The sequence below is a fragment of the Anastrepha obliqua genome, chromosome 4 (assembly GCF_027943255.1).
Source record: "Anastrepha obliqua isolate idAnaObli1 chromosome 4, idAnaObli1_1.0, whole genome shotgun sequence".
NCBI classification, from domain to species: domain Eukaryota; kingdom Metazoa; phylum Arthropoda; class Insecta; order Diptera; family Tephritidae; genus Anastrepha; species Anastrepha obliqua.
The window spans coordinates 9,795,271-9,810,493 of NC_072895.1; the positions used below are offsets into that span (position 1 = coordinate 9,795,271).

General features: G+C 38.0%; 1 protein-coding gene across 1 annotated transcript in view; it reads right to left on the reverse strand.

Annotated features, from left to right (window-relative positions):
* Positions 1 to 15,020, reverse strand: part of LOC129245693 (mucin-5AC) — a 66,528-nt gene extending 51,508 nt beyond the window's left edge. The window contains exon 1 of the mRNA XM_054884033.1: positions 14,666 to 15,020. Coding sequence (XP_054740008.1) covers positions 14,666 to 15,005 — 340 coding nt within the window. The 5' untranslated portion in view covers positions 15,006 to 15,020. The remainder of the gene's footprint in view (positions 1 to 14,665) is intronic.
* Positions 15,021 to 15,223: the final 203 nt, after the last annotated feature.

Below are 15,223 nucleotides of genomic sequence, written 5' to 3' on the forward strand. Positions count from 1 at the left end.
GCAGAAAATATATCCAGATTTTTAACAAAAATATCACCATTCCATTAATAATCACTAGTGGAAAATCAACCAATGCCTAAACAAGCAGCGCTCGTTCCACCTAATATTTCTCACCTAAATGACGCTTACATAGTCATCCATCTAAACCAGTCAATTTTAACAGCTTTTTCTTGTTACACATCAGCCATAAAAAAAAAACTATTTAAAAAAAAACTAAAAAATTCTAAGTAAACAAAGCCGTGCATTAAACCGGGTAGCATCACCATGACATAACATCGTTATTCTAATGCTGCCCACGAAATTTAGGTTAATCCCTACGTGTGTTCGTGTACACCGACGTTTGTGTCAGCTCAGCTGTGGATTACAAGTGGATTAAATGTCAACGACATGCGCATCAAAGTGGTTATTACTCCATGCTGGGAGATTTGAAGAGAGTAGAAAAGAAATATTTTTTTATATTTCGCTTTTCCAACATTTACGGTACTTTTATATAACACTTTGCCTGAGTAAATATTTTTAGGAGAATAATGATATAATTGCTTTAGTTTTATCATTATTTCTTTATCTGGTTATTTAAGCACAATTTGGGAATCAAATTTTATGCGGCTTTCGTGTTATGTAAAAAGGTGAATAGTTGACTGTCATAAGAAAGCTCACGCATCGCTGATTTGATGTTCCCTAGAAGAGTTCACAGAAAACTTCAAAGGAAACATTTATGAGAAAAAAAAAAAGAATTTTGTATACTTATACGTATATAAAAGTCGTAATTGAGCTCGACTGTTAGTTAGTGAAAATTGGGGGAAAAATAGAAATAGTTAAGAAACTTGCTCATATTCATATTCTCTGCCCTCCAGCAATCCCTAGTGGTGTTAGGTGCAGTTCAACAGTTTTATAGCTATTTAATTTGTGCTTTTCAAAGTATTGTATTTTCTTTGGTAAGCAATCACAGACACACACATGACCAGCGTGGTGCCAGAATGTGGTCGAAACCCCGTGGGGTGATGGCTACAAACTCGTTATGGCCAAGGTCAAAGGAGGTAGAGGACAGGTACCAAATTGCCCCATTCATTTAGAAAAGAAGACACAGACACTCTTTCCAAAGTAAGACATGCAACCAAGCCGGACCCAGTTCCACGCAGCAGAAAGTAGTGTCATAATCAGTGAAGCAGAGATGATTTTGGCAACGGAAGGTTTCGGCACTGCCAAGGCACCAGGATCTGACGGCACTCCAAACAAAGCGCTGAAGATCGCTATCAGGCGCAACGCAAAGCCTTTTGCAGAACATTTCACCAAGTGTATAAATGAAGGCATGTTTCCGAAAGTATGGAAGAAGCAACAACCAGTCCTACTTCAGAAACCAAATAAGCCAGCGGGTGACCCAAGTTCTTATCAACCACTCTGCATGATAGATACTATGGGTAAAATCTTGGCGAAACTAATCTGAGCGCGCCTGGAACAGCATCTGGAGAAAGTGCTGGCTGAACTATCCGAACATCAGTTAGGTTTCCGTATAGGTCGTTCGACCATTGATGCCTTCAGGAAGGTGACAAACATTGTAAGCAAGGCTATTGAGGGTGACAGGCGGATGCATGGTGATAGAGAATACTGTGCAGTTGGCGCTCTGGATGTCAAGAACGCCTTCAACTCGGCATACTGGCCCCATATTAAAAGGGCCCGGAAGAGAAAAAAATGCCAGCATGCTTAGTACGGGTTATAAACAGTTATCTGTCGGAAATAGTACTTCTATACTACACGGATGAAAGTCTTAAGAGATATGCATTGGCGGGCGGAGTACCGCAGAGACCTGTATTGGGCCCGATCCTATGGAATCTACTATATGATGGGGTACGGCAACTCCCAATGCCGAGGGAAGTGCAAATAATAGGCCAACACGATTCCTCAGATTCAGAGCATCTGCAGCGAGGCAACAACAAAGGTCAAACTTGGGCTAACGGCGGTTAAACTCCAGCTAGCAGGACAAAAAATAGAAGCAGTTCTCATTACGAGTAGAAAAGAGTTAGAAACGACCACACTAAACATTGATGGGTTTAACGTCACGACACAAGTAGCACTAAGATATTTGGGTGTAATGATCGATGCTCGACTTAGCTTCAAGGAGCACATTAAAAAAGCATGCGGAAAGGCAGCCATGGTGACGGCGGCACTGTCAAGAATTATGGCCAACATTGGTGGTCCCACTCAAAGTAGAACAGCGCTCCTAGCTAAAGTACACACTCATGTTTTCAATACCCCTGATGCAAAAAACATACGCGAAGAAGGCGGAAATAGTTTTTAGACTAACTGCCCTTAGAGTTGCCTGTTCTTTCGGCAGCGTCGTATGAAGCGGTGTGTGTCATATCGGGTATCATGTCACCAGATGCAATGGCCTCTGAACTGGGTAGACAAAGGCAAAAGCCTAAACAGGCAACTAACGGCGGAAGACCGTAAGAAGGAAAGACAGGGGAGCATGAATGAGTGACAAATCGCTGGGACTTAGTGACAAAAGGGAGGTGGACGCATAAACTTATCAGAAGCGTGCAGACATCGGTTGAGAGAAGACATAGTGACACAAATTACTACCTGATACAGTTCCTGACGGGACATGAATGAATCAAAGACTCGGCCACGAGGACGCAGCAGACTGCTCGTTCTGCGGCAACGGTAGTGAGAACGCGGAACATATCTTCTTCTCGTGTCCAAGATACGCTTCTAAATGAACATCGATCGAAGAAACGATAAAAGAAAGAGTAACCCCAGGCAACATTGTAAATCACAAGCTGCAATCGAAGTTGATGTGGGCCATGACAAGAGAATGGTCCGCAAATGCGTTACAGGAACTGCGGAAAAAAGAATGGAAACGCAGTAAAGAAAGACGACACACAAGTGACGACAGAAATATAGGATGAAGAGCCATACTGGCCAGCTTGGCTCTGCGATGCAATGCTTAAGGGGTATTCTAGTCTAGAGGCCCGAACTTCGAGCATTTTTTGACGGTGAATAAAAAAAAGCTATTGATATTTTTACTTCATCCATTTTTTATCATTTATTTATTTATATATTAAGAGCACACAAAATGAATTAAAAAAAAAATTCATGGAATTATGCGTCCTTGAAGTGGAAAGGGAAAACAAAACGATTTCTACCCTTGAAAATTTTTCTACCCATCTGAAAAAAAAACGATGACAAATTCTTAATTAATATTAATGTCATTATCGAATGACGCGGAAACAAAAAGGAAAAAATTGTTTCATAAAATGGCGGCTACTCAAAAATTCAGCTCGAGTTATTCCTAATTTTTAAGCTTTCTCGAATTGTTTAGACATATTAAAAAAATTTAATTTCCAGTTTTTCGTACTTCATGCGATAGAGATATATTTAAAGAATATTCATGATAAACTTCAAGCAAATCGGTTGATTGGAACTTGAGATATCGTGCCAACCGTATCGAAAAAAGTAGTTTCGAGAAAATCACGTTTAAAGTTCGCCGTCCGCTCAAACCAGTTAGCTGTCGCGTCACTAAAATAGTTGTAACTTCGAAAATAATTCGAATTTTCAAAAATCCGTTTAGGGAGATATTTTTGAATACTTAAACTATCGAATTTTGGAAAAACAATTTTTTCGATATTTATGAAATTCTAAAATAGAATACCCCCTTAAAGGGCGGGACTGCAGGGCAAACTGAAGCCACAGAGGTTGCAGTTAGCGTTTAGTACGTGGGAGTACTGTTTTGTAAGTCCAGTTCAGTAGGTTAATACTGACTGTGCGTGGTTCCGAATGAGGTGTGCACCTTCAGTATGAATCGTGAATACTGTCTATGTTGACGGTGTCTATGTAAGATTTCCCCTTCGGATATAAAAAAAGGACACACACACACAAATCATTAGTTCAACAAGCGAGGTTTCTACTAATTTATATACACCAGAGGTCAGGAAAGCCAGGAAAACCCAACTCAGGAACAACCCGTAAAGAAAATTGTGATGCTTGGGGACTATATTCTACAGGTCCAATATTCCTTTAGGACTCAATATTCCCCAGCTCTTCCTTTTTCATAATTGCTCTATCACATTCTGGTTTTTTTTTTGGCTGCTGCAAAGTCTAATTAATTATTAGGTGCGCAACTAAGTTATCGTTATTTTTTTTATGAAAATACAACTTTATTCGGAAGAAATGGTTACAAGTGAATAATTGAAAGTATTGCTCATCGCTGGCTACTATTTTTTCCCACCTTTCTGGTAGATCTCGTATACCGTTGCGGTAAAACTGTTCATCTTTAGAGGCTATCCACGGATCAAGCCATTTTTTGATGTCTTCATATGCATGGAACTTCTGGTCAGCTAGACCATGTGCCATCCATCGGAACAGGTGATAATCGGACGGCGCAATTTTTGGAGAATATGGCGGGTGGGGGAGGATTCCCCAATTCAGTGTTTCCAGGTGGGTTTAAACGGGTTTGGCAACGTTAGACCGAGCGTTGTCATGCTGTAGAATCACTTTTTCATGCCTCTCCGCGTATTGCGCACGCTTCCCGCGCAGTGCTCGGCTCAATCGCATCAACTGAAGTCGATACCGATCCCCAGTGATGGTTTCCCTTGGTTTTAACAGTTCATAATAAATAACACCAACTTGGTCCCACCAAACACATAGCATAACCTTCGCAGCGTGAATATTCCGAGGCGACGACGTAGAAGCAGGACCGGGCAGTCCCCATGACTTTCTTTGGATTGCTGTAGTGAATCAATTTTTCATCACCCGTCACGATGCGATGAAGAAAACCCTTCCTTTTTGCCGCTGGAGCAGTTGTTCACAGGCGAAAAAACGACGTTCAACATCCCTTGGTTTAAACTCATAAGCAACCAAAGTCCCCTGTTTCTGAATCATTCCCAAAGCATGCAATCGCTTGGAAATGGATTGGCGGGTAACTCCTAATACTGAAGCAAGCTCTTCTTGCGTTTGACACGGATCCTCATTGAACAATGCCTCCAATTCAGCGTCTTCGAAGGTTTTTGGCCTTCCTCCACGCGGCACGCGGACGGTCGTCAACATTAAAATCACCATCTTTGAAGCGAGAGAACAAATCTCGGCACGTTGTTTCACTTAAAGCAGCATCTCTATAAACTTTTTGTAGCTCTCGATGAGCTTCAGGCGCCGTTTTTTCGAATGAAAGAGGAAAATCAACATTTCCCGCAAATGACGATTATTCGGCACAAAATCAGACATTTTCACAAAACCAAAAGTATATGAAACCAAAACTAAATCACTAATGTGTCGAAGCAGTTTGTTTACCATGTGTCTAAGCTTGGTTTATGACGTTTAGGTTATGTTAGAATCGACAAGCACACCCTACTGGCTGCATCTATTGACAAACAGCGGGTACTTAGTTGCGCACTTAATAATTTTTTATTTGATTTTTAAAAGTAATTTTAAAAAGTGACTGTAGCCTAAGTGCATTCGCGCCTTTTTACTACCTCTCATAATTAATATGCGCGTGTGCATTATAGAAATTCTTTACTCTTTAACTAATGCGATTTTCATGCCACAATAATTGAGGTAAATTTTCTTATAAGCAAATGCAGCTGTCCAATGGTGTTATGACTAATGACTCTTTTGATCGCTGCTATTCGAATTATCGAGGCGCAGTGTATTATTTTATAAGCATCGTTTTGCCATTGATTCAAATTTGGTTTCGACAAAGCAATTAAATTACGAATAAAATAGGTGAAAACATTTGTTTCCCTTTCACTTTGTTGCTAGTTGCCAGCCCATTTTTCTCATTTCTTAGCCAAAGTGGCGCATGCGACTACCATCACCATTCACCAACTTAAATTGGTGTTGTGGCTGTTAATTTAGTGCGCTTGATTTCTGTATGAAAAGAAATTCTTGCTTGCAACTCTTGCAACGGCTGATCACTTTCGTGAAAGATTTTCCATCAATTGATTTCCTTTAGATTTTCAGTATTTCTGCATTTTTCTTTGTTTTTGTCCGCATACGCTGCGATAATCGTGATTTGAGTTGGACGCTGGCCACGAGGTCGAGCGAAAAGAGGCAATAATGAAAAAAAAACTCACAAAAAAGGAAATAAAATAATAGAACGTAGCTTGAAGCCTGTTGGTTTTATTGTGTTGTAGTGTGGCTGTTAACTGTAGCTGTAGAGGAGCATTAAAGCCCGTATCATTAATGTTGTATTTGTGTTTGCTGTTTGGTGGTTTGTTTGTAGTATTGCCTATTTTTATGGCAACATTCTCTGCATTTGCAGCTGTTGCTACTGCTGACCTCAATTGCTTTTGAGCGTCTAATAAGAAAGTATTTGCTAATACTACCCGGCCACAGCAGTTTCCCGCTTAACGTTGTTGCCTCTACACATATTTGCCTTTGTTTTATGTTGCCACCAACTTAGTTGTCCATTTCTGCTTCTACTTGCAATGTGTGTTTGTGGTAATTTTTATTTGTTTTTATTTGCGGTAAATGACTCTGGGAACAGTGCGGAAATATTAAGTTGCCGGGCTTCTAATTTATTTTCATGCTATGGCTTTGTGCCGATTATGAGTCTAAATATTCAGCTGTAGTGTAATTTGTCAGCAAGTTCTCTGCCTTCCGCCACCAAATATTTGTTTAGTCGTATACAATGGTATTTCTATCGTCGCCGTGATGCCAAATTATAGTTACGCATCAGATATATAGAAAAAACAATTTTATTGGAGCGAGAAGCCACTAGTAGAGAGGAAGTGTTAATTGCATGTAAATTAATTACTTTTTTACGAGCTGCTTGACCTATATTCGCCGTTCATTCTATGCGAACGCATCCGCTCACTCTCATAAAATTGGTATTAATTTGCTGTATCATCTCACGAGTTCGTGTCTTAAGTCTTTCAATTGCTTTAATGTGGGCGAGAACTTGTATGCGTGTGGTTTTTTTGTGGCTTTATTCATCATTCTACTTAATTGTGTATCCTTATCATCACTTTCATTCAGACTTGCCAACACTTTTACGTCTCGCTCTGCATACACTTGACGATGATTTGATGTCAGCTCGCGTTCGTTCACTCATCACAAGTCTTTGGGGGCTTTGTGATTGATGCCCGCAGCACGAAATGAAAGTTTGCATACAAAATAGAAAAGCTGTTAGTATTTAAAAATTGTTCCTGCCAGAGTTTTTGACATGATTCTCTAATGTGAAATAAATGTAAGTTTTGTGGTTTGCTGCTGCGTTTTGCTTCATGGTTGCCTTAAGATATAGCAAATTATTAATCTTTTCTAGCTAAAATTATTGTTAAAACTACTTGACAGTGATCGCAATGCCTTTGTGCGACAAGTGTATTGTCTTCAGTTCTCCAATAGCTTAAGGAAAGTGAAAAGAGTATTTGTCTAGCGGTGGAAAGCCAAACGAGTACATGCAGGCCTGCAACTCTCGCTTCCCAGCTGCCTCATTGTAAAGGGTTGTTAAGGTTTAAAGGCCGGTGTTGATTTAGAATAAAATACAATTTTTTAAAGAAATTATTGTTATTTCTTTTCATTATGATAATATTGGTATAGCTCAATTGCATGTAGAACAAAATATTGCAAATAGTTCCTTATCTAAAAGGTGGTTAAGTTTTAAGGGCCGGTGTTGATTTTGAATAAAATAGAATTAAAAAAAAAATTATCATTTTTCTTTATTATGATAATACTGGTATAGCTCAATTACGTATAGAACAAAATATTGACCAAATAGCCTCGGAGGCACACCTCCATCCGATGCTCAAAATTTTCGATGACACTGAGGCATAATTGAGGTTCTATGCCGTTAATGTGCCGAATTATCTCATTCTTTAGCTCTTGAATTGTTGCTGGCTTATCGACGTACACCGATTCTTTCAAATAACCCCAAAGAAAGAAGTCCAACGGTGTCGTTGACGCTTAGGTGTGGCTCACAATCAACATTGGCCCTTGAAATTTAACCACCCTTTATTAGCTCTTCAACTGAACTCGCAGAGTGAATATTTTGCTTCATTTGTTCATTTCATGTCATTTGTTAAGAAACTATATCCGTTGTGTAAGTCTTTGAAAGTAAATTATCACTTGGAATCATACATATGCACACCTACTTACGCTTGCACGTACGTGAGAGAAAGTAAAGCAACTATCTTTGGCTTCAAACACGCAAACCTTCTACTACACTTCTGCTGTATGCCGAAGTCAAGTGACATTTCATCAAATCGCTATTTTCTTACTCATGGCCTTACTAACCCATACAAATGAGGATATACATACACACACCACTACACACTCACATAAATCATTTGCTGTTGCTGATGTCAACTACCTCATTAAGATAAGCACTAGCCACAAACAAAAACAACTACAACAAACATAACCATTTAACTTGCGTAGCACACAATACAACACTCTGCTTTAGCGCCTGCATTGCCGCTATGAAGAACTTGAGTAAGTCTTCAAGCATCCGTGTGCTTTTTGTTTTAGTTTTTCATTTATCTTTTTGTCTTTTAACTACTAAATTTGGTTGATCTACGGTATTAAATGAAAATCGAATAGACTGGTTATACCAACTTTTACTCCTGGAAGCGTCTCTTGCACGTTTTGATTACAAAGAAATGCATTTTGCTACTGCTACCGGTCGACGTCAACTTTTAAATAAAATAAATGATTTCTGGGAAATGCGGGTGTAGCCGGATGTGTTCACCTGCGGGCTTACAGGCATATGTAATCGTATGTATGTATGTATGTATGTATGTTGGTGTATGGGTAATATTTATTGTAGTGAGGAAGAAATCAGTGTTCCCACGCTCTTAAAAACAACGGCAACGACGAAAGTGAAAATCCAAAAAGGGCAAGTTTTTGTATGCCGCATATTGTACGTAAAAAGTACATAAATTTATTTTAATTTGTTATTTGAAGTGGGTTTCTTTCAAAAATTCTTGAAAAACAGCTCGAACGCTTGATATCAGAATTTCTATAATTTATTAATGAATATTCCAAAAGCTATTGCATCGATTCCTATCAGAATTGTTAAGTTGATGGCTTAGACATTTTGCTCTGATAAACCTACCATAGACTAAAAGCCGATTGCCGAAGTGGTGCTGATATTGAGGCATTTATTATCAGATGTTCCAGATTATTGATATATAATTTATTAAATAGTTACGCAGAGAAGAGATTAGCACGGATCAGGATATTAGGTTAAGTGATTCTGGTTCTGATGATATTTTCTTTGTACTCGTATTTCAACTATGCAATTTTTATAGTTGGGATTATTCGATTCAGATAAAATATTCGTTGGTTTGCTTGATAACTGTTCAAAATTTTAAAAACAAGTTCAAAGTTCCCTGGTTGGAAACGTGCACATTTCCTTTGGCAAAACACTTGACCAGCTTGTTTTCACAACCTTCGCGTGAGGTTTATTGTGCAAAGATGCACCAAAAAATCAAAACAAAAAACGTCAAAAACCAACGCCGTTTTTGAGCTACTAGAAACGTGCATTCTATTATATTGTATTAAAATTCAATGCGCTATGAAACTGCATACTTGAAATGTCTGATTAAAAATTATGTACGTTTACTGAATTTTTTATATATAGTTCGAAACTTGAATTTATAAGATTTTCGTAGGAAAATGAACTGATGGGTTTTCAATATGTTTTGCGGTTCGAAAAGAGAGGGCGTTGCCTAAGTTTTGTTTTTGTTACGTTGGTACACTCTTCACGAGTGCATTTGGGTTAAATGAAGCGGGTCGCTGGAAACTAAAACTTATGTTTATGCCAGTCAATTATTCCGACAAACTCAGTTAACATCGGTGAGGGCTGACTACATGGTCCCGACAGTAACATTGAATAGGAATTTTGCCACCCGCTTTCCATCTAAGGAGGAATGGAATAAGGTACTCTCACTAAACAGCTTCGACACTATAGACTGTAGATGGCTTGAAAATGGATTGTGGCGTTGGACCTGGTATATATTCTCACAGACTAAGAACTTAAAAGTCTGTGCATTTCCCTAATGCCTGCAGTGTCTTTCAGGCGGAAGTACTGGCAATTGGAGAAGCTTGTAGGCTACTAATCGCAGATCCCTCTTTTAAGGGCAATATCGCTATTCTTTCGGATAGCCAAGCTGCAATCCAGGCACTGGGTTGGGCTACAACAACCTCTAACGTGATGGAAGAAAGCAGGAATAGCCTTACACCCATGAGTGAAAACCTTAAAGTTACCTTCATCTGGATCCCGAGACTTCGGAAGATAGAAGGTAACGAAAAAGCAGATGAAGTGGCAAAGGGGGGATCTGCCATGAATAGCGTTCTTGCAGTACCAGTATTTACACCATTAGGAGCAGTCAAGAATATAATTTTCCTAAAGTACCTCTGAATCGTGGATTGTAGATGGAATGACCACACTACATGCAAAATTAGCAGGACGTTATGGCCCACCTACAACCTCAAACAATCGTCAATATTGTTAAACATGAAAGGAAGGGACGCCTGTTTGCTATTCCAATAGCCAATAATATGGGAAAAGTAACTGATTTAGTTATGAAAAGCAGCTACTGCCAATAATAATCCTAATAAACCAGGATGTGCTGACCACGAAGGAAACTGTACCATCAATCATAAAGGCTCCTCAGGCCAGATTCAAATACATGCGATTTTCGAGATATTCCGTCATTGGGTGTACGTTACACTAATTATGTTGGAGAGGGGGGTAAAAAACAATCAAAGCTATATTAGATGCTGTGCGATCCTTCTGGCAAAAAAATGTGAAACACAGATGGCACTCCAAACAGTCAGAAGGCGTTGTTCCTAAGCAACAACAGGTGGGCATTCCACTATTTAGGACTGGTAGCGGCAGGCTAATTATGTAGTATGATTATAAGTCGGATATGCCTTAACATTAATATTCATAAACATTTTGTTTTGGTTTTTATTTTATTGTCCACTTATGCATTCACTTTGCTGTGCCGTTTTAAATAGAGTATCATATTTCTTAAAAGGTCCATTACACTTGAAACTAAACGCAAACATAACATAAACATAAGTAAACACCGAAAAATTGTTATTGGCTTGCATTGACAAAAATTACTATAAAAACGCTTGTACGTAGTATGTAAGACACAAGAAAGAAAACAATCGTTTTACAAGCTGGATGTCTAGCTTGAAACGATAAAATTAATAAATATATTTCAAATAATAAACAATACTTTCTTTAAATCAATACATTCTTTACAATTACATACCCTGTCAGAAATTAAATAGATTAACGCAAGACGTCTTGTTCAGGCCCTATGCTTCCAAGAGGAGTGAACAAGGAAAAAAAACTTAGATGCTAGTCCTTACGGCGACATTGACGTTAAGAAAAGTGAGTGCGTAGGTCATATCGAAAAACGTATGGAAAGCTGTCTTCTAAATTTAAAATAGACTGCAAAACTCGGTGAAAGGGGCAAATTAATCACTGTTTTTTGATTAAAAATTAAGAAAATAATATGGCCTTGCGATACGAAATCGTGCGCAGTCGAAAGATGATATGAAAAAAGAGATTATGGCCACTTATCATCAATTGATCAATTGAATTGAGTGTTAAAAAGCGACAACATCAGTTCTGTCCCACTGGCGTCGAGTCGTGGTGTAAATACTCCCTGCATAAGTCAAAAATATTTCTCATGAACATCCAGCGCCACTGCACAAAGACGCGCAAAAAGCATATTGCCAATATATGAAGATTTGTCACAGAATGATTGGCGTTGCTTTAGCGATTTTACCCAAAACGTAAATGAATCTTTTAATTCAACGGTTTGACGTTTAGCTACCAAGCACTTGGATTGTGGTGCAACAATTTTTGAATTTGCAGCATTTTTAGCTGCAGGAATATTTAACGACAGCTACTCATTCGTACTCAAAATAATGAGTGACCTGAATTTAACAACAGATTTCGAATATAAGCAAAACTTTCGTAGACACGTACTATGGATATCGAGTGAAGAGACAGGAGCGGCGTTCATGAAATTCAACAAAAGAGGCAAGAATTGCATAGAAGAAAAAGCAGACAGATATTATGAATTATTTTTTCGAAAAAAAGGCTTAGTTTATGGTCCTGGCAACGCAGATTAAGCTTGGGTGACTATAAATTGCTTTTAATTCTACTTCATAGGAACGAAAACTTTAACCGCGTTTTTCTCGAAATACGGGTTTTTTTCCGCACTGTCGAATATGACTAAAAAAGTAATCAGGATATCAACTTAAAACTTTACAGGGATATTCTGTAACATATTGGCCTTTGCATGTACTTCCAATTTTATACTAATTAACACTAATAATATTGTTTTGATCAATTTGTTTATGAAAAGACCTGTATTTGTTTTGTTTTTGACTTCAAATTTTCATTTTTTTCCTTAAAAATATGTGCAAAGCGAAAACATTTATTTAATGAAAAATTTGTGTCTGGTTGATTTCAGTTGATTACAAGAGGCCGTCATTTCTTTTTTTTTATTTCGAATAAAATTTTGTATATTCTTTTAAGCATGAATACTTTAAATCAATTTATTTTAAGATAATACAAAGTGAAGTCCGAAATAAAAAAAACTGGCATCGTAAAAATGTTTTTGGTGGCGCCATCTTTTTAATGAGTTAGTGCGTTGGAAGTTATATCCATAGCTGACTTCCAGCGAAAGCTTGGTGACGTTCGGTTCAGTGCTAGCGAAATTACTGCGTCTAAAGTGTCAGTATATTTGCGTCATCGGTACAAAAATGAGTTTCGAACAAAGAGCTAATATCAAATTTTGTTTCAAAATCGGTAGAACCTTTACTGAAACATTTAAATTGATGGAAAAAAGTTTATGGCGATGATTGTTATCTCGTGCCAGAGTTTATGAGTGGTTTACACGTTTCAAAGATGGTTGTGAGGACACAAATGTCAATGAACATAGAGGCCATCCAAAATCAGTAATCAGTAATCACCGAAAACTCCACCGGAATTGTTTGCAAACTTATCAAAAATGAACTGAAGTCATAGTTGAAATTCATGGAATCGAAGTCGAATATCTCCAAAATATCGATTTATCACATTATAACTGATCATTTGGGCTTAAGAAAGGTCTGTGCACCAAAAATGCTCAGAATTCAACATTCAAAAGGCCTCATTAAAGAGGCATGAAACGACGAGAACTTCTTTTACAACATTGTAATATAACTGGTGATGAAAGGTGGTGTTTCGAACATTAACTTGAAACTAAGCGTCAAAACGCCGAATGGCCACCCACAAAATTGCGTTTGAAGAATTGAAAAATCGAGTCAATGCTCATTTGATTTTACGATTCCAAGGGAATTTTCCACAAGGCGTTCGTGCCAATGGGCCAAACTATCAACGTAGTTTTTTATCTTGGCGTTTTGATGCGTTTGTTACATTTGCATCGCATTCGTCGAAGTCGCCCTGAATACCGCGAAGGAGGAAGCTGGCTTTTCTTGCACGATAATACAGCATCTCATCGATCCACTCTTGTGACTAATTTTTTTACTAGAAATCGCACTTAACCATCATTCCCTCACCGTATTCATCTGATATGGCTCTCTGTGACTTCTACCTATTCGGATTTGGACCAATTGCATTTGGCCATGAAAGGAAAACGTTTTACGTCCGTAGGGCCATCTAAAAGACTTGTGGCGACATCCTGAAGGACATTCCGGGTTCCTGTCAATGACCTGAAACAATATTTCCAAACGTTTTAAGATCGCCCAAAACAGTGTATCGAGGCCAGAGGGGACTATTTTGAATAAATAGACTCCAAGTAATGAGAACAAGGCTACTGTCGTTTCTATTTTAGCTCAGTCTTGTTTACTGATGACTTCCCTTTATGTGTAATTTATTTTCAGATATTTTAAAAATTTGATCAGGCTGGAGCAATCAAAATTGTATACCATAATCGGATATTCATTTGTTTCCATATAAAAATATCTTATAGCTTAATAAGAAAAATTTATAAGATATAGCTGTGTGAAATCACTGGTGCAAACAAGTTCTAAAAGTACGCACTAAGAAAATCTACTACCAGCAATAAATGTCAGAGTATGGAATTTAAATTCTGCTGACTTTGCGCTGGCAGCTTTTCTAAGAGCAGATGAATGACGAGTTGGCACATAGTCCAGTTGCTGCCTAGTTGGATAGCTCTCATTACTTACATGCATATATATATATATATATATATATATATATTTATATATATATTTCATGTACATACGTACGAGTATGAGCGTTACACACAGACATACATTCTCATCTTTACAGATAAACTAAATCTGCCTGTAGCAGCGGAAGAGACGCTTGGTTCATTGCCTTCTCAACAATGAACAGATGTGCAAGCAACCACTTGGCATCAGAGCTTTAATTGTTTATACCGAAAACTTGTTTTTATCTTCCACCCATTGCTTAGACTATCTTAGCTATGCTAAGCAAATATAAATAAAATTTACATTCCGAAAAAAAGGCAAACTCTAGGTTGAAGAGATGAATTTTATCTATTAAGTAAAACAAATAAGAATAACAGAAGAATTTGAAAAGTTTGTTCACCCAGTTTTCGGTTTTGTCAAATTTTCTTTTTAATGTGAGGAATGTGTATATAAATATTCTATAAATTAGATATAGATATTTGCATACATACTAGCAGATAACGGAATAATTTGATTTCTTACTCACATTGCGCTAAACTGGGATTGTCGACAAAGACGGGCGTCGCTAGTGTTGGTGTTGCTGTGCAACTGAGCAGCAGCAGAAATGCCAGTAGAGGCAAAAGTGTTGCAGCATCAACTTTTAATGTTTGCCATAGTGGCATGTTGTTGTTGTTGTTGTTGGCGGAATGTAAGTGTTCTTGATATTTTTGCTGCGACGTGTTGCTTAAGGCATCTCTTTTATTTGTTTCTGTTCTTTTTGCGCTGTATGTGCTTGCTGTTGTAGTTGTTGTTGCTGTTTTGCTTGAATTATTTGCACTATATTTACTTGACGTATTCGAAGCTGAATTCCTGTTTGACGCACTCATTGCAGTTGCTACTGTTGTGGTGAGCGCTGCGGCGGCGTGCAAAGTTGTGTTAGAGGCAGGCGGTGGAAATGCAGCCGGTTTTATTTGTCGTATTGTGGACATCTGAAAGAGTTAAAAAATAGCACATTTAATTAGTTGTTGGGATGTAAAGGGAAGTAGAAAAATATTTATATAGAAATGCACATCCCACAAAAAAATTCAAGCGAATAAATATCTTC